A 19,195-nucleotide genomic window follows, 5' to 3' on the forward strand; every position below is an offset into this window, starting at 1 on the left:
CATCATGACTTAAACCGCTGTGTCTCATATAATCACAGCTGGACATGCTGACCACTCTGAGGTTTCATAAATCTCTAAATGTAGTTTCCGTGCTGCCAATATTCAGATCTAAGTTGTTTTATATAAAGAAACAACTCTTTTGTAACTTGAGGTTTTGATTCTGGTGAAACTGATCTAGCCCAAGCTTCATGAACGCCTTCATAACGCTAACATAGGATGACATTACACAACATGGCGTGACATAATCTCACTACCAGGACATATTTAAAGGTTTTGGTTTGTTACTCATGTGAAACTGTTAACCTACATTATGTCATGATGACACATTTTACATCTTTTAAAGAACTTAAGTCGTACCATGTACTTTAACATCTACCATGACATGGCATACATTTACCATGCAAGTATAACATGGGTTTTAAAAAAGTATATTGTTTTGTTGTATTGTGTTTGTTTTAGTTCAAGTCGAGTGTGGTGTGAATGATTTATATCCTCTACGATTAAAATGAAAATACAATATACTGATAATAATGTACTATGAGAAAATATAGCATTAACTCAACCAGCCAGTGCATATCACACCATGGCAAAGGTTAACCTTATAGGCTCTAGAATTACATGGAAATCATGATATAAATGTACTATTCTATCAAACATGACCTACACGTATTCCTTACCATGATTCTCAGTACCATGACAAAAACGTACTTTTCCATAACTTGACATACAGTAAATGTACTCGTTTTCTATAACATGACATTCACTCACCACACAATACCATGGCATGATGTAAAAACATACCACAGTATTGTTAGGGAATAATTTGCTTAAGTATTCAACCTTCGACCCAGTTCATAGTTTTCTCTCTTCACTGTCTCCTTTCCCACGGCATAGGTCTACGGCCTTGGGTATTGCTGCTATCTCTCTTGAGGAGCAGCAGCTTGGGCGCATTGTTGTTGCCAGTCGATGTAAGAGCACAAGCCGCCATGAGGTAGTTTACTGTTCAGGGACGTAGGTTCCCTGGCGCACATTATTTCCTATAGACGAGAGCTCTAGTTAGATTCAGGGTCCATAATGTTTAGTCTCGCTGATGAAGAATGTTGATTATTACACTCTGAACTAGTTAAAACCTCGAGCTGCAGAAAGAGTTCTTCAGAATTGGTTTGGCAACCGCTGTGACACCTCGTGACACACCACCGGTTTTGTCAATTCTCCGGCCGAAGCTCCAAATAAACCGTCAGTGTTTGCCATCAAAGCTCCAGCTCTCCTCGTGCCTCTGAGTCCTGTTTCCAATTGCTTCAGAAGTTTCCCCCACAAGTATGACATAACATCTGCGGCTGCATTATAGAAATAGAAATAATGTTGTTTTATCATCAGGTCTTGTTCTTCTCGTTAGATTTCAGTGAAGCTTTGTCTCAAAACAAAGCAGAATGAAATTAAAGTATTTCTCTAAGGTGACGCTAGTGTGGAAACTTTCGGGGGTCTTCCCCACATCACTCCTCACATCTAGCACCTTTATTTAAAGTGGTGGAGGAGGTGTAAATATACAGGGTTGCACTCATATTAAATGTGCGTCTACATGTGTCCTCTATGCGTTCTTTTAACCAAGGACCCTGCAAATTACAGACCCCCGTAACTACTCATTTGTGCAGAAACGTCCCCGATTGGAATAAAAACACACGGCGAGGCATTTTGGATTTTCAACTTCGTGTTTCAACACATTTGTTTCCTCTTACGTTTGAGACACAACAGCTCGTTTTTGTCATTACCTGAGGCAGTTTGGACCCTTAGAGGGGGCACTTTACGTCTGAAGAAGCTCTTCACTGTCACGTGAAATCACACACAACATGAAGAGGGTGTGTTTCAGTGTCTTTTTTGTTGAATTCCTTGCAGTTAAGTTGACATGTAAGAGGCTGCTCTTAGAGGAAGTAGGTGACAGGATTTACATGTTAGATTTCAGCCCAAGGTAATGATTAGAACCCAAAATGAGCAGCCAGCTTTCTGTGTCGGGGACAAACGTACAATTTGTAGGGCCTCCGAGTCACGGCATGATTACTGATCAGGGATATTTGGCAGAGGACCAAGGGCTCCACAGGTTTGGGGGCCCTGGAGGAGAGGCTAGTATTTCTTGTTGGGAAGTCACAGAAGGGACAAAAAGAGCCGCAAAACTACCACAGAGATATAGGACTCAAAATGTCTGAAAAGATGCATCTTAAGAGACACAGAATTACTAAACAAAAATGCAAAAAGGCGATTATCTCCTCAGAAATATGCAAAAGAGACACAAAAAGGCCAACTAGGAGACACAATACACGGCAAGGAGACACAGGACTACAAAGAGACACAAGAGGGCAGGGCCGGCCCTGACTAATTTGCTGCCCGAAATTGTGTTGTTATGAAATAAGAAAAAATATTTATTTTTAATTTCTAACTTTTTTTTTTTTTCTCAATTTGTTGCCCCCCCCCATGGGACGATGCCCCCTTAGCATTCACCTATACTGCCTATGCCAAGGGCCGGCCCTGCAAGAGGGACTAACGGAGCAAAACACAGGCCCAAATCAACCAGAGACAAAAATAATCTAAAAGAGACACAAAAATCACCACCAACAATCAAAAAGAGGCACAGAGGAAGATGCAAATATCCACCAAATATGTAAATAAACCAAAAAAAGAGACACAAAACAAGCCAGGAGACACAAATGTTGGCGCATTTCCACTACAGCGCGGTTTAAGGGCACGTTTCCACTTGGCGTAGTTCCGGCTAGCGGGTACTTTTTCACAGTTTTCTGGCTCTCCAAAATCGAGGTTCTTTCCGGGCCAACAACCGGGCTGAGTATGCTAAACTAGTGAGAGAATCGCTGGCAAGGGGGCTACACAACTACAACAAGATGAACATATTTGACCGTGATTTAATTGTAATACACGTTTCAAAATGGTGCCGAAGTAACAACATACTGATACCGGTTATTAAAAACCATGAATTAATGCTTTGACGAGTCTGCGGACAGACGGCAGAGAAAAACCTTTTAAAATGCATGTTTTCTAAATGTAGCTTGGCTAAGCTAACGCAGTATATGCTCCGACCGTCCACACTCACAACAACGGCCTATACAGACATAAATAAACCAGCGACTGTATTCGCCATGACACAGACAGTCTGTGGTTTGTACTTGTTTAACTTCTGTCTAGTTTCTGAACAGATATGAGGAGCTGTGAGCTCTGAGTGCTAACAGCTAACGGCTGATGTTGTTTTTCTGTGGTTCACATTGAAGATAACGTCACGGCTCCGCCTACACTGCGTTACTATAGTTACTGCCCCAGTTCCTAAACTGTAATGGAAACGCAGCATAAAGTGAGCCGGGCCTAGCCATACCGTACTAAGCCGAGCGAGGCCCTGCAGTGGAAAAGCGCCGAAAGAGACAAAGAAGAAACTTACAATGTCTAAAGAGATGCATCTTTACGATAAAGAGACACAAAGATGCAAAACAACCAAAAAGAAACACAAAGCAACCTCGAGATGACAATTCAAGTATTCTTTAATTCAAGCACCGGTAGTGTTACAAAACTACTGATATCGCATATTCTTTCACACACAGTGACGTCACGAGCTACCCACAATGCAACACGTGCTATATATATATATATATATATATATATATATATATATATATATATAAATACGCCATTTTCCTGAAGGTGCTAATATCCTGGAGGTGCAAATATAAACAGCTAGCTAACGTAGCCAGGCAGAGCGCAGTAGGTTTTTTTTCTGAATTAACGACCGAAGAAATCGCTGCATGTCTTCGGATTACATCTCTGGACTTGAGGGGTGTGCTCTAGGTCGTTAGCAGCGTAAACTAGAGCTGTGTGGGTTGTTACAGACTGCCTGCAGATGTATGGAAAAACGACTCTCGAAAGTGGCCTTCGGTCGATTTTGGCAGCATCTACGTCTATCACACCAGGTGAATACCCCACTTGTCACAATAATATTATCATGCCAATGCATATATGTGGTATTTTAGAGTTGACTAGATATTGATTAAGGCAATAGACTATGATATTCTGCTTGCACCTCGTGTGAAATGGTGGATACCGGAAGTACGGTGTCGCCCTCGGCCCAAAACCCGTATGTGTGAAAGAATACAGTATGCAGTCAAATGGAACAACAACACATGTTTGTTACTGTACTTTCAACAGCTTTACCTCATGTGTGTGAATCACAGCACCATTAAAAGACAGTGAACATTTCTGTGGCTCATTTGCACACAGCATCTAAGTGCTTTCTTCAGTGTGGATTAGCACAGTGATTATACCGTGAAAGTGTTAATAGTTATCATGTTATCAGTGGCTGATCTTGTACACGACGTCTCCGACCTGCAGGATCCCCGCCTGCTTCACCACGAGCAGCTGCCCGAACAGAGGAGACTTTTGGTAGATGTGCTGGTCCGAGGGTTTGCACAGGCGATAGCTGTGAAAGAAATGAAAGCTTTAGCGCAAGTTAAATTAGGAAGACCTAACAATGAGTCACTTACATGTCACTCTATTGCTCCCTCCCCCTTCATTAAATGCGAGGGCATCACCCCTCAGCAGCCAATTGTCCCTGTCAGTTGTCATTTCAGGTGACAACCCGCCTCCACCCCTCTCGCCTCCCGTCTCCTCCAGGACAAAGCTAAACCTTCCTCCTTCAGACCGGTCCCACCTACTCATCACCACCACCAGTGTCTAGACCCCGGGGATTTCATCGGAGCGGTTCTTTCCCTCCTGAATGATTATCCTGCAAACCGGGGCCTAATCGCCAAACACCATTCCATTCTCCTGTTGTATTATCATGGCAATCATTTCATTCATATGACGTGTAACAATACATATGTATTCCTTACATCACGTCTCTCCGGTTTGAAATGCAATCAGGAAGAGTTTTAAGGCTTTTAGTGTGAAGTCAGACGGGAAAAAAGCCACTTTTAGTTTTTAGAAATACACTTCCTTGAGGGAAAGAGTCCACTTTGGTGCGTTTGACTGACCGAACTCATTAATGATAAAGAAACCACATTTAAATTAACTAAAGAGAGGAAAATAATACAAGATTAGATACATCGAAAATGACACAGAACTCAATGATGCTACATATAAATAATTAAATAAGAGTCGTTCAAGTCAGTACTGAGAAAAACAGCCAAATGTTAAGCTTTGAATTTGGATTACATGAAATCAGAGCTGCACAGATCAGCCAAGTAATTAATTAGAAAGTTGTCAGAAGAATAATCGGCAACTATATTTGTAATAAGTTAACTGTTATATTGTTCCTCCTCAATCTCAAACCTCAGATTGAAGAGGAACAATGCGGATTCCGTCCTGGTCGTGGAACGACGGAACAGCTTTTTACTCTCGCAAGGATCCTGGAGGGGGGGACTCGGAGTTGAGCCGCTCCTCCTTCGCGTCGAAAGGAGCCAGTTGAGGTGGTTCGGGCACCTAGTTAGGATGCGACCTGGGTGCCTCCCTAGGGAGGTGTTCCAGGCACGTCCAGCTGGGAAGAGACCAAGGGGTAGACCTAGGACCAGGTGGAGGGATTATATCTCTTCGCTGGCCTGGGAGCGCCTTGGGATCCCCCAGTCAGAGCTGGTTGATGTCACCAGGGAAAAGAAAGTTTGGGGCTCTCTGCTGGAACTGCTACCCCCGCGAACCGACCACGGATAAGCGGGAGAAGATGGATGGATAGATAATTGTTATATGCAAGAAAATGCTGTTTCCAGCGTCTGAAATATAGATAATTGCTGCTTTTCTCTGTTTTATATCAAATGATGTGAATATGGACGGACAAAACTTTGAGAACCTAGGATGGACGTTATTCACCATTTACTGATATTTTATATATTAAATGATTAATCAATAATGAAAACAATCCTAAATTGCAGCCATACATGAAATACAAATGTTCCCAATTTATGCTGAAGTGTGATAAACATTTGTGATTAGAAAAATACACTTCCTCTTATAATATTTGAGTCGAATTGTACCTTTTCAGTGTGTCCAGAGGCTCCTTCCTGGAGATCACTCCCGTTTCAGGATCAACGGTGGTGAAAACACACCTGGAAAACATCAGAAGTCAAATGTCATCCTGCAGCCACTCACAGAGGGTGGAGGGGTCTGTATTCATTGTTGTTGTGCAAGTAATGTACACAAAGCTGCTCGTGCTAAACCGGAAGAATGCCAGGGGTGTCCAAACTACGGCCTGGGAACCATTTTGAATCAGCCCTCACTCAGCAAATTAAAAAAGTATAAAGACTTAAGTATAATACACTTCTGCTTGTCTTATATTGTACTTCTTAAATATATTATGTTCAAATACAGTATTCATGTTGAAAAATGTACTCGTAAATATATTAATTGTCACATCTTACCACAAAGTCATTAAGTTTGGTGTTTTATAACTCACCCATTTTTCCTCAAGGACATGAACTTTAATTATTTTACTCGTTATCTTTAAATTAAAAAAAAGTATAATGGAATATGGCCCACAAATGAAACGTGTGCTTGTCTTATAATGTACTTGTTAAATATATATGTTCAAATATATTACACAGTAGTATTCATGTGTTAAGACAACTTTTCAAATAAATTCAGTCATTTAAAGGGGACCTATCACGCAAAATGCACTTGTTGATGTCTTTTCTACATCAACATGTGTCCCCGGTGTGTCGGGGAACTCACGCAGCGTCAGAAAATAAAACCCTCTCTCTTTTCCTCCGTACCCAAATCTCTAAAAACGGGGAACAACGGAGCTGATCCAGATTTGCGTCCGATATGACGTAATATCTGAAAAGTGGACCCACGGCCCAATCGGAAACGTTGCTATCAGAAACAATGCCCGACTGTTTTGGACGTAATATGGTCGGTGTTTACATTAGCATCGCTAACACTCAGAGCTAACCTGTACTGGAGAGCATGTGTGTGAAGAAGCAGGAAGTAAAAAGGAACTCGCCTTGTGGTATAACCGGCAAGAGAGAAAGCCTTTGAGCTCCAAACTGTTTCAGAGAGAATCCTTGATGATCCATGATATGGCGTTTCATCACGGCAGCATTTAGTTTAGACAGTAGCTGCCGGGTCCCGCATGAGCTCAGACCCCTCCTATTTATTTTGATCAATTTATTAAAGCTTTATCCCCAAATCAGCACTTTTGAAACAGGAAGTGAAATAGAGGGATATGAGGCATGGCTAGAATGAGAGATCTGTTTGGTATTTTGAGCAAAACACTTCATAGACATGTTTTTTATATATCTGAGACCTATGCTATTGCCTAAAAATAGCATGATAGGTGAACAAATCTAAGTTGATATGTAAATTTGTATTTGGGCTTTTTTCTTAACAACCTTGAAATAAACCCTTCATATTTCCTCGTATCATAAGCAATCTTCTGTTATAAGGGATGAGCTGCTAACTAAATAAAGTAAACCCTCTGGAGAGCTGTGATGCAGGCTGTTGTGTTTCTTAAAGCATTTTCAAGTATCAAGAATAATTTACCTACATGTGATTGATTTTGCTAACTTATAACTGAACTTATGAGGCAATATACCTCCAGTGAGCAGCCCAGCCCTTCGTATATTTTTGTGTATGTGGCCCTCGGTGAAAAAAGTTTGGACCCCCCTGATCTACGGACTAACACATGCATCTGAACCGGAAGTGGGAAAAAGGAACGGCTACATAAGGTGAAAGGATAACGTGATTCAAATCTGTGTGAAGCGTCCTCCGAGTTACCGTCCACATGACTTCACACGCTGAAGCCTCACGCTGCCGATCTGGATATCTACCCACGAGTCCTGAAAAAGAGAAACAGTTTGAGTTAAATTTAGTCCGCGCTGCTCACACTGAAAAGGGTGAGGGATTAGTCACGAGAGAAAAGGACCAAATGATCGTTTCTCCTTACACACGAGGGAAAACCTTCATCTGATCGGTTAGACGATGTTTAAGGTGATAAGGGATGGATTTGATTACAGTTTTGACTAAATAATTGGATGTTAATATCGTAGGGTTGACTGCTTTCATTACACGATGATGTTCATGATAAATAATCCATCTTATCTTCTAAAGTGGATATATAACGACTCAGGTAAGTAGCACTGGACTGTAATGCTGCCTCTTGCTAATACAACACATTTGTTTATTAACAAAGAAAGTACAGCATGCACAAGTTTACTCAGGTAAAAGTACACAAGTGTCGACTCCTTAGAGCGTGGTTCCCTTCCTCCATCCGTAACTCAAGCATCAATTTCACTCATTCCAAAGAAAAACAAAGATCCAGCAGAACGTAGCAGCTGGAGACTTGTTAGTTTGCTCAACTCTGACATAAAGCTATTAGCTAAGACCCTGGCTAGCCGTCTGGACCCCTGTCTACCAAACATTCTTTTAGGTAATCAAACTGGCTTCATAAGGGGTAGACAGTTGTCCTCAAATATTCGTCGCCTCCTTAATATTATAATGTCTAAGTCTAGCACACAAGAGGCTGAAATGGTAATCTCTATGGATGCGGAGAAGGCTTTTGACCGAGTGGAGTGGAGTTATTTATTTTCAGCTCTTGACAAGTTTGGTTTTGGTCAAAGATATATTTCATGGATTCAATTGTTGTATAGTGCTCCTACAGCTAGTGTGACTACCAACTCCACTCAATCCAAATTGTTTCCCTTACAACGCGGTTGCCGCCAAGGCTGTCCCCTGTCGCCTTTACTGTTTGCAATTGCAATCGAGCCACTTTCCATCGTTCTTAGAAACTCACCAGCTTTTACAGGTATCTATAGGAATGGGGTTGAACACAGGGTTTCGCTGTACGCGGATGATTTGCTGCTCTATGTCTCGAACCCTACGGCCAGTATTAATGGGATTCTTGACGTTTTGGTTCCTTTTCGGGATACAAGTTGAACATCAGTAAGAGCGAATGCTTCCCTCTTAATCTTGCGGCAAAAACAGATTCCGGCCCAGAGTCTGCCTTTTCATTTGGCCTCCTCTAGTTTCTGGTACCTGGGCATTAATATTTCGCATAGTCTCCCCTCACTTCATAAGCATAACGTTTTGAAGTTGGTGAAGGAGGTTAAATCTGACCTACAGCGCTGGAACTCTCTCCCTCTGTCGATTGTAGGTAGAATCAATTCAATCAAAATGAATGTGCTTCCCAGATTCTCATTCCTTTTTCAATGTTTACCATTATTCCTCCCCAAACCTTTTTTTAAGGACTGAGACAAGATTATTTCATCTTTTATTTGGGCAGGAAAGACCCCAAGGATAAAATATTCTGTCCTACAAAGGGCTAAAGAAGATGGTGGCCTTGCTCTACCTAACCTTCTGGCATACTATTGGGCGGCCAATATTCAAAAGATTCACACTTGGCACAACTCCCCCGTTACAGACTGGTGCCAGATGGAAGCGCGGTCTTGTGGCTCTATCTCTTTATCGTCGTTAATTTGTGCCCCCTTAAAATCATATCCTGCTAAATGCGTATCCAACACAATTGTACAATCTACTGTAAAGATTTGGAGGCAATTTAGACGCCACTTTAAAATGGTTTCCCTTTCCCTGCTAATGCTGATTTGTAATAATCATATTTTTCTTCCTTCATCTCTGGACCCAGTTTTCTCTTTGTGGAAGGAGAAAGGGTTGGTTTATTTCAAACAACTTTTTGTTGATAACATTTTTGTCTCCTTTGATATTCTCAAGACTACATTTGACCTTCCAAACTCTCAGTTATTTAGATATTTTCAAATCCGAGACTTTGCTCGTTGTAACTTCCCCAATTTCTCTCATCAACCGCCTAATTCTCTCGTTGATACAATTCTATTGTCCCCTGTAGTCCGTGGAGTCATTTCAGCCGTGGGGAAGTTAATCTTATCAGCATTATCATCTCCTTTAGCGACTAGGAACACCTGGGAGAAGTGCTTGGGGTTACCTTTTCAGATGAATGGTGGCAGGGGGCCCTAGACAGAGTCAACTCTACATCTTGCGCCAGACTGACACAGTTTAAGGTCCTACACAGATCACACCTGACCAAAGTTAGACTTAGCAAACTGTTTGACACAAGTGAGATGTGTGATAGATGCTCTCTCTCTCCAGCCAACCACACACACATGTTTTTCTCCTGTCCAAAGCTGGGTTCATTCTGGTCCTCTTTTTATGATACACTCTCGAAGGCCTTCAATAAGCCGGTGGCTCCTAGCCCTTCAATTTCTATTTTTGGTGTCCATGAGGAATTCTCTAGTTTCACTAACAAGGAGAGCAATGTTATTGCTTTTGCTTCACTTGTAAGCCGCAGACGTATTTTACTGCAGTGGAAGGACCAGAAACCTCCATCTTCTCAGTCGTGGTTGAAAGACTTAATGTCTTTCTTATACTTAGAGAAGATTAAGTATAGTATAAGGGGATGCTCTGATAAATTTAGCAAAACCTGGGATCCTATTCTCTCTTTTGCTAATTCTATTCCTTCTTTAGGGGATTAGATAATCCTATTACTCATTAATGTACGCCGTAGCTACTATTTTGAGACTGGACGGTTATAAGGCAATGATAAGTGATTGTCTCCTTTGGCGTGTGAATGGTCATGCAGCCCAATGTGCATTGTTTGTATTTCTGTGCTTTTATGATATCCTCTTGTATTTTTTATTTACTTATTTTTGCTCCTCTTTTATATCGTATTGTGACGCTTTTCGGTTTTGTTTTGTAGGGGGGTGGGGGGATGGTTACTATGCCATGTTTATTGTAAAAAAAATGTAAAATCGGGTGATCTTATGTCAACAGTTTGTATGTTTTAAGATTGATGGCCCAATAAAAATACTTGTGAAAAAAAAAGTACACAAGTGTCAGCGTCAAAGTATACACAAAGTACAAAAAGGTTAAATACTTTATACAATATGAATTATATTGCTTTATATTAATGATTGATGCCAGATTAAGGCTTTTTTTTTAACGTTATATACTGTGAAGTTTCTTTGGAATTTCACCAATTAAGTTTATTTTATAATAATGTAATTTGTTTTCTCAGATATTCTGTATTTCTTGAGCTTTTATGACGGAAAAAACCTGATATTTTAAGAAGGAAAACCCCCTAATCTTTGCAGGACTGCCTTGGTGTGTTTAGATTTATGTTCAGAGGGATCAGGGGCCTCATTTATAAAGCCGTGCGTAGGATTGGCGTGGGAAGGTTGCTTACGTGGGACAAAGCAAATTCACGTAACGCCCATATTTGCCTATAAATAGTCAAATAAACACCCATTCATTCATTAATTCTGACTGACTTCATGAAGAAGATCGCAGGAAATGACGACAGAACAGCTAAAAACAGACATCTCACACCGTGTCAGATTCTGGTTATTTTGGGGAGGTGGAGATAAATCATATTGTTTGGTGGATGCAGTTTGAACCAGAGCAGCAGCATGGAGGTCGGATCGTCACCAAAATAAATAAATAAGTGGTCCGAAAAAGGTTCATGACAAAATAAATACACATAGCTTTCCTCAGGCAGTGTGTTTGTACCGGGGACAGGAGACCCCCCCTTGATGAGAGACTGTAAGAAGTGATCGGGGAATCCCCCCGGAGTGGAGTCATGATGACTGGATCTGAATTATTTGTTTGTATTTGGTGGTTTGTGTTCCAGCTGTCGATCAGCTGTGCGCAGCGTCTCCACTGCAGCCTGTGCATCTCAACCACCCCCCCGCAGCAACCCTATATCCACCAGTTAAAGGAAACACAACTAATGTGTTGTGTTTATTTCTCCAAGTTATGTGTTTGTGTGCACTGAGGAGTCTCAAACAGGCGTTTGTTAAATCATTTTAAGATTGGCTTTAATCAATGTTTGAAAATGAATTCTTCATATATGATGAATGAGAGGTAACATTTTATTTATGGTATTATTTCCACATATTTCTCTCCATTCTTCCTTCTGCCAACGGTGTCGCAGTTTCTCGTCTCTCCCGGTTTTGTGCTTAGTGCGTACGCATGGGTCAGAGATTGCGTGGAGGACCGCACATTTTCCCGTGAAGTTAGTTTTTTATGAATCGCAAACATTGCGTAGAAACTTGCGTACGCTATTTTTTGTGCGTACGCACCGTTTATAAATGAGGCCCCAGAGCTTTATTCACAGATGTCGAAACCCACCTCAGCGAAGGCTTCACAGTCACTGATCACGATGTTTGGGCGGAAACGCTTCGTCGTGACGCCTTCCTCCAGCCGGCTGCTCAGATCCTGCACGGAGGCCTCGGAGAGGAGCATCACAGGAGCCTCGTCCGGGTACGCCACCTAGTGGAGAGAAATAAACTCTGTTCTTCTGCTTGGGACATTCTGGGAACACTCAAACTGTGAACAGCTTTAAAAAAGCAGAAAGAAAACCATTATTTTCTTTTTTTTCTCAAAACTTTTTACAAATATAGTTTTAATTTGATGGCAAGGCTGTTAAGAAACCACAAAGCCAGAGGAGGGGTTGATATTGAGTAAAAACTAAATATCTTAATCTTGGATTTTTCTACATTCTTTAATGACTTCATTATCTCTGGGGAAATTCAGGTAAGTTGTTTTAAAAATGTGGGATTTTTACTCCTAAATGTACCACTTTAATCGAGTTCTTTTTTTCTCTCAGAACATTTCACTCCTCTCCTGACTGTGTAATTGTTACTTTGTTTTACCTACGATGGCCTTAACATGCGGTCGCAAAGCTGATATCTATCTTAAATAGGAGTATTCAGTCTAAGCATCTTGGAATGTTCTTTGTTTTTGTTTGACTTTATTATCTCAGAGAAAATTCAATTAAGTTGTTTGTTAAAGGTCCCCTATTATACTGTTCTTCATCAATATATCCCAGGTCTCAGATATATCCAGAGCCTGTCTCTGATTGGCTGAAACACCAAACAGATCATTGCAGCATTACCCATAATCCCCTCTGTTTCAGCCCTGTTTCCAAAGTGCTGATTCTCTATCTGTTACTTTAGATGAAAATAAGAAGCCCCTCCCCACGCCCCTCTGAGAGAGATTTGGTTACAAAGAACTCAATGGTGCTCTAGGAGGAGATTCAGGTGATGCTTTTTACACGAGCCAAAAAATCGTTATGACATCACAAAGTGGCCAAAATCTGATCAGCTCATTTTCAGACAGGTTTTTATAGAAATGGATCAGGACAAAAAGAGAGAGAATCTTTGTTCCTGAAACTTTCAGAGTCTCTTTCCACAGAGGGGACACATTTTGATGAAGAAGAGACATGAAGAAGAGGGGACACATGTTGATGTAGAAGAGACATGAAGAAGAGGGGACACATGTTGATGTAGAAGAGACATGAAGAAGAGGGGACACATGTTGATGTAGGAGAGACATGAAGAAGAGGGGACACATGTTGATGTAGGAGAGACATGAAGAAGAGGGGACACATGTTGATGTAGGAGAGACATGAAGAAGAGGGGACACATGTTGATGTAGGAGAGACATGGAGAAGTGGATTTTGCACAATAGGTGAGCTCTAAGTTTGGGATTTTTGCTCCTAAAATTCCCCACTTGTCTTTAGGTAGGTTTTTATTTACCTACAATGGCCCTAACACGCGGTCGCAAAGCTGACATTAAGGTGAATATAAATGGATAATCTTAAATAAGGGTATTCAGTCAAAGCGTTAAAATCTGGGACTCAAAGCCACACTTCACCTCGAAGGGAGGGAGCAGCGGCTCAGACTGCCTCCCTCTCATCTGGGGTTCGAAGTGCACGAGGCGAAAGGTCTGCTCCTTCCCCAGGAACCGGATCAGCCAGCGGGACGTTTCTTCTCCGCAGTCCCGACCCTGGATGTCCGCTCCAAAAACTCTGCAGCACAACAACAACAACATAATGCATACATAGGAGACAAAATAACAAATATGGTACCAGTAACGTGGTATCTTTTATTATGGAAATAATAGGATCTAGAAATCCTAAAATGACAGAATTAACAGGTGTTTTGAGCTGAAACAACATGACAGCACTCAAATAACTCAACTCTCATCTTCTGTTACTTTCGCCTGCAGCTTTGCTATTAGAATCGGATATTTAAATTAAAAAACCTTATCATTTCTGTACGAAGAAAATGGTTTGGTTTATTGAAGCAAATGTACTTTAATGAGTTGTTATCCTCATGGCTGTTTGCACCTATTGTAAGTTGGTTTGAAATTGTAATGTATTGAGAGTCAGACTCGATTAGACCCTGATGTTGGACCAGCAGTCGATCACGTTGTTGTCCAACAAAAAAAGAAAAAAGTTCTCTTTTATTACGAAGCCCTCAAAATTGTTTGACTTTTGAAGCTAATGTACTTGAAGGATTTCTTGCTGTTCCGAGTTGGCTGATTCAGTTATTGTAAGGGGCTTTGTTTAAAAGCATCAGCTGAATGAACAGTTATGTATTGACAGTCAGACATGTTGTTGGACCTGCAGTCGATGACGCTGTTGTCGGGCTGGTTGACGGGGAATCTCAGCTCCTCCATGTCCGGGCCGCTCAAACAAGCATGGCCGTCCTCGCAGGTCAGAGAGAGGAGGACCAGGCGAGGCTGCTGTCGGCCCGTCACCATGTGACCTTCCTCCGTCACCACCAGCCAGTGTCTGCAGGGAAACATACATTAATAAAGGAATCATACATGAAACATGGTTCTGTAAGGAAGCCCTGCAGTTTTCTGGATGTTTATTTCACTCCATATGTCCGAGATCAGGGGGGTCGAAACTTTTGAGGGCCACATACAGAAAAATTAACGAAGGGCGGGGCCACTCACTAGAGGTATTTTGCCTCATAAGTTCAGTTATAAGTTAGCAAAATCAATCAAATGTAGGTACATGATGCTTGTGAGTGTTGGCAGCTCATCCCTTACAACAAAAGCCTCAGAGTGATTATAATAAGGAGAAATAGGAAGGGTGTATTTGAAGCTTGTTATGGAAACAAGTCATTGGGCTTTTTTCTTATCAACTAAGATATGACAATGTTACCAACTTTAATTGAATTTATTTGAAAAGTGGTCTTATTAACACATGAATACTACTGTGTAATATATGTTTACATGTATATTTATGAACTACAATATAAGACAAGCACAAGTTGCATTTGTCGGCCATATTCCATTATACTTTTTGAATTTGCTGAGGGCCGATTCAAAATGGTCCGCAGGCCGTAGTTTGGACACCCCTGTATAATATAGATGATTGGACAATGTAAAAAATCTGCAAGGGGAAGAAATAACGAGTAAAATAATTAAAGTTCATGTCCTTGAGGAAAAATGGGTGAGTTATAAAACACCAAACTTGTCTAATGACTTTGTGGTAAGATGTGATAATTAAAATATTTAGGAGTCAATTTATGATATATCCGTTATCTGTTAGCTATATCCTATCAGTTATTGTTTATCAGTTTTCTATTGTTTGTTTTTTTATGGTTTTGTATTTAATTATTTAATATTTTAGTTTTACCTGCATCTCATTTTGTTACGTTTGCCCTGTAACCTAATCATTTCTTAAAAGGCAACGTGATCTTTATTTTTTTAAGATCTGCAAGGATTGTAATTTAATCCAAATGTGCAACAAAATAAAAGCATTTCCATTGGTCCACTTTGTCCTACATTCATGGATTGCTGCATTTGAATATAGAAATTAAAGTTGGTCTATTTTATAATAATGTTGGACAGTTCAGAGAACAGCTCTACTGAAAACAATCACTATTTATACTTGTAGGAGCCATTTTATGGGTGTTGTTGGTGTCTCAGTTTACTTTATTTATATGTATAGTGCAATACTATTTTGAACACTTGGTGGCAAAAGACAAAAAACAGGTGACAGGAAAGGACGAGGACACAGGAAGAAGAGCACACCGATTCCACCAGCCCGGCAGATGCTCACCACAACTATTGACTGTAATTAAACCTTGGTATGTACAATGCTAAATAAAACATCATTCTAAACTGCAGCAATGGATCGGAAAATCATCTGTTTGTGTCTGCGTCTGGATCACTCTAAACCAGGGGTGTTAAACTCAATTTAATCACGGGCCACATAGGAATTATGGTTGCACTCAAAGGGCCGGTTGTAACTTTAAGACTACATCAAAATACATAAATATGTTATAGATAAAATAATGCATTATATTACATGATTGCCTCCGCATTGGATTATTATCTGATAGGGTAATAACTTCTCTAGGGCAAGTAATTGCAAGTCTCTTCAGTGAGAATGTCACAAAATGATTTTAAAAGTGACATTTGGAAGAAAAAAAAGTGACATTGTGTAGAAAAAAAAGTGACAAGCCGCTTTCACACCAAGTACTTTGTCGTACCAACTCCTCATCTCCACCGCTCCCATGTTGTTTTTTGTGTTGCCATAAGTTATTCTCTCTCCGTTGGTGCGCGGGGCTAATGCTAATAATGCTAATGCCACAAATACAATGGCAGCTTCACAAAACGTTCAGAGTTTTACGGGGCGTGGTTTGCTATTCGCCCAGCCAATAGAAATTGGTACTTTTTTGGTACCACCTCTCTAGCAGGCACTGAAAATGGGGGTAAAAGTTCCCGGCACTAAGTACTCTTTTTGGTGTGAACGCAACATAAGGGGTAGCCTACTAACGGAACTAAACGAGAAAAGTACGGGGAAAAGTACTCCGGTGTGAACGCGCCTAAAGTCAAATTCTGAATGAATTTGAGCAATGTGCTTCTGTAAATCGCCATGTAACCGTATAATAAACATGTTATATTCTTTCAGAGCTCTTGTGGGGCCACAGAAAATGAAGTCGCAGGCCGGATTTGGCCCCCGGGCCTTGAGTTTGACACCCCTGCTCTAAACCCTCCTGTGAAGTAATGGCAAAGGATATAGGACATTGGAGCATTACAATTTCCATTACAATACTTATTTACATGTTTATGTTGATTATTGACTGAGCCATGCAGAATCCAGACACCCTCGTGTGTTTAGGCAACATTTTTATTTTGTATTCTTAGTTTTCTTGTGCAGGGTGAACTCAAACTGTCCTCTCAGCTTTTCCCTCTCATCTCACTCACATTTGTATATCATATTACAGTAGTATTTATTCTACTGTGCAGTATGTAATTGAATGATTAACTTATCATATATGCATGTATTTTTTTAATTCTTGCACCATTATGTCTACTGCACTCATTTATTTTATGTCTTTTTCTTTGCATGGTAAGAATGTTGTACGTTGGAGGAGCCTGATACTTTTTCTTTGCCAAAACTCCATGGTTATTGTGCAGATGTCAAATAAAGTATTTCCATTAATGCTATGCCACCTGATTTTCCCTCCAAGGACAAATAAAGGTTTATCTTAACTCGAGTGCTAACTTTCCACTGCCCGGAAACAATTAACCTTTAAATCTCATTATCTCAGTGATCCTGCCGAAAGATATTGTTGAAATGTTTGTTTAACTTGATATAGTGATTTTTAAGTGGTGGAAGAAGTATTCAGATGCTTTACTTGAGTAACTGTACTTAAAGTATAAAAAGTAAATTATATTATATATATATTATAATTATATTTATGTATGTGACATTTCTAGATAATATTGTTGCATCAAGTAGCAGGTTACTGTTAAAATGTACTGACAAACACATTTCTGATTGACTTTTTGTAAAATATTTAAATAATTTGACTCCTTTGTGACATTTGACTTAAAGAGTTAGTCCTAGTTTAATGTAGTTAAATGTAGTGGAGTAAAATGACATTAGCTACCTTTTAAATGTAGTGGGTTGGAAGTATAAAGTAGCATAACATGAACATACTCAAGTACAAGAAAGTACAGAAACACTTTTTGTTATATTGTTGGAGGAGGGGCTCTGTAAGGAAGTGGATTTATTTCGGCTGCGTAGTTTCAAATTCTAGCGCACTCGAGCTGGTTTCTCCAAAATTACATAGCCTACTCCACCTTTAAGTACAGTAGTAGGCCTACTTGTAAATAAATGTACTTAGTTACTTTACACCTTGCAAATTCCTACATTAAATCAAAAGTGTGGCTCTCCTAAGCAATGATATGCACCAACAATAACAACATATCAACCTTTAACCTCACTGATCCTGCAGAAAACTAGTGTTGAAATGTTTGTTTAACTTGATAAGGCGAATTCATCTTTCATTTCAATGCCAACTTTTAAATTAGATCAAAGTGTGCTTCTCCACAGCACACTTGCATCCAGAATCCCACCATAAGATCCAACTTCTTAACTCTCACCGATCCTGCAGCTCTCCAAACTTCAGGCCGATTTGGAGGCACTCCGCCAGGGGAACAGACACGGCTCTGCCAGACTTCAGCGGGTGAATGAGGAGCTGAGACACTACGCCCACACGTACTAGTTTTTCTGGCTTTCGCAGGTATTTATAACCGAGGCCGAGTCCCAGAAAAGCGACGCCGGCTCCCCCGATGAGGAGGGCGGCTTGCTTGTTTTGTGCAAACGCCTTCAGGGCCAGGGTCTTCAGCTCCATGTTGCTGGGGAACACAGCTGCTTCTCCTCGGACTCTGAACTCACACTGTGGCCCAATCCCAAACCACTCCCTCGACCCTACCCCTCCGTGACGGAGTGACACTCCCCACCTCCCTCCTGTCAGATGGAGGTGGTGTAAATATATATACAGTCTATGTGTAAATACAGCGGCAAGCTTTGGGACAAACTCCCCTCTCTCTGGCAGAAACAGGAAATGCCGTAACTGTATGTAACAACTATTTCAAATCAGCATCTCTTTGGGACAACAAATTCAAATTAATAACTAAAATAAAACTTCAAACATCTTTAATTGTTTAGTTTTAAACCTGATGTTTATAAGCTTCTTAGTTTTTGCAACAGTCTGTAAATATACACAACTTTATAATTTGCATAGGTATGACCATGGCCGGCCCTATACTTTTGGGGGCCCTAAGCGAGCTTTGGCTTGGGGGCCCCCCTCACTCTAGCGTGGTCTCACTACACACAACACGGAACCAACTTTTGTCTTATGATGTTAGCATAAGCACACATATTGTATAAATAAGTATGTAAACACCGTGGACCTAACATCCTCTAGGGGGGTCCTCACCTCCTCTAGGGGGGTCCGGGGGCATGCTCCCCCGGGAAGATTTTTTTTTAAATATTGAAGTTAAAAGCATCAATCTGGTGCACTTTGAGAGCAATATTAAGAGATCTATGGATACATCTCTCAACACCCATATGAAACAGAACTGTAAACAGATTTTC

General features: G+C 40.6%; 1 protein-coding gene across 1 annotated transcript; it reads right to left on the minus strand.

Annotated features, from left to right (window-relative positions):
- Positions 1-4,156: 4,156 nt before the first annotated feature.
- marc1 (mitochondrial amidoxime reducing component 1) lies at positions 4,157-18,510 on the minus strand. Its single transcript, XM_034220622.1, has 7 exons — positions 18,199-18,510; positions 14,411-14,581; positions 13,660-13,813; positions 12,133-12,273; positions 7,753-7,814; positions 6,015-6,086; positions 4,157-4,468 (listed from the first exon to the last, which is right to left on the minus strand). Exons 1-7 carry the CDS (start codon positions 18,447-18,449, stop codon positions 4,342-4,344), a joined length of 978 nt encoding a protein of 325 aa, XP_034076513.1. The 5' UTR covers positions 18,450-18,510; the 3' UTR covers positions 4,157-4,341.
- Between the last annotated feature and the right edge of the window lie 685 nt (positions 18,511-19,195).

The sequence above is a fragment of the Gymnodraco acuticeps genome, unplaced genomic scaffold, assembly GCF_902827175.1.
Source record: "Gymnodraco acuticeps unplaced genomic scaffold, fGymAcu1.1, whole genome shotgun sequence".
Taxonomy (NCBI): domain Eukaryota; kingdom Metazoa; phylum Chordata; class Actinopteri; order Perciformes; family Bathydraconidae; genus Gymnodraco; species Gymnodraco acuticeps.

Excerpts from the sequence above, each read along its gene's own strand:
- marc1 (XM_034220622.1), bottom strand. The coding sequence starts at position 18,449 with ATGGAGCTGAAGACCCTGGCCCTGAAGGCGTTTGCACAAAACAAGCAA. Across the intron at positions 12,274-13,659 it reads CGCTGCTCCCTCCCTTCGAG|GTGGCGTACCCGGACGAGGC; the intron begins GTGAAGTGTGGC and ends TCTCTCCACTAG. Across the intron at positions 7,815-12,132 it reads ACTGTGAAGCCTTCGCTGAG|GACTCGTGGGTAGATATCCA; the intron begins GTGGGTTTCGAC and ends TCTCTTTTTCAG.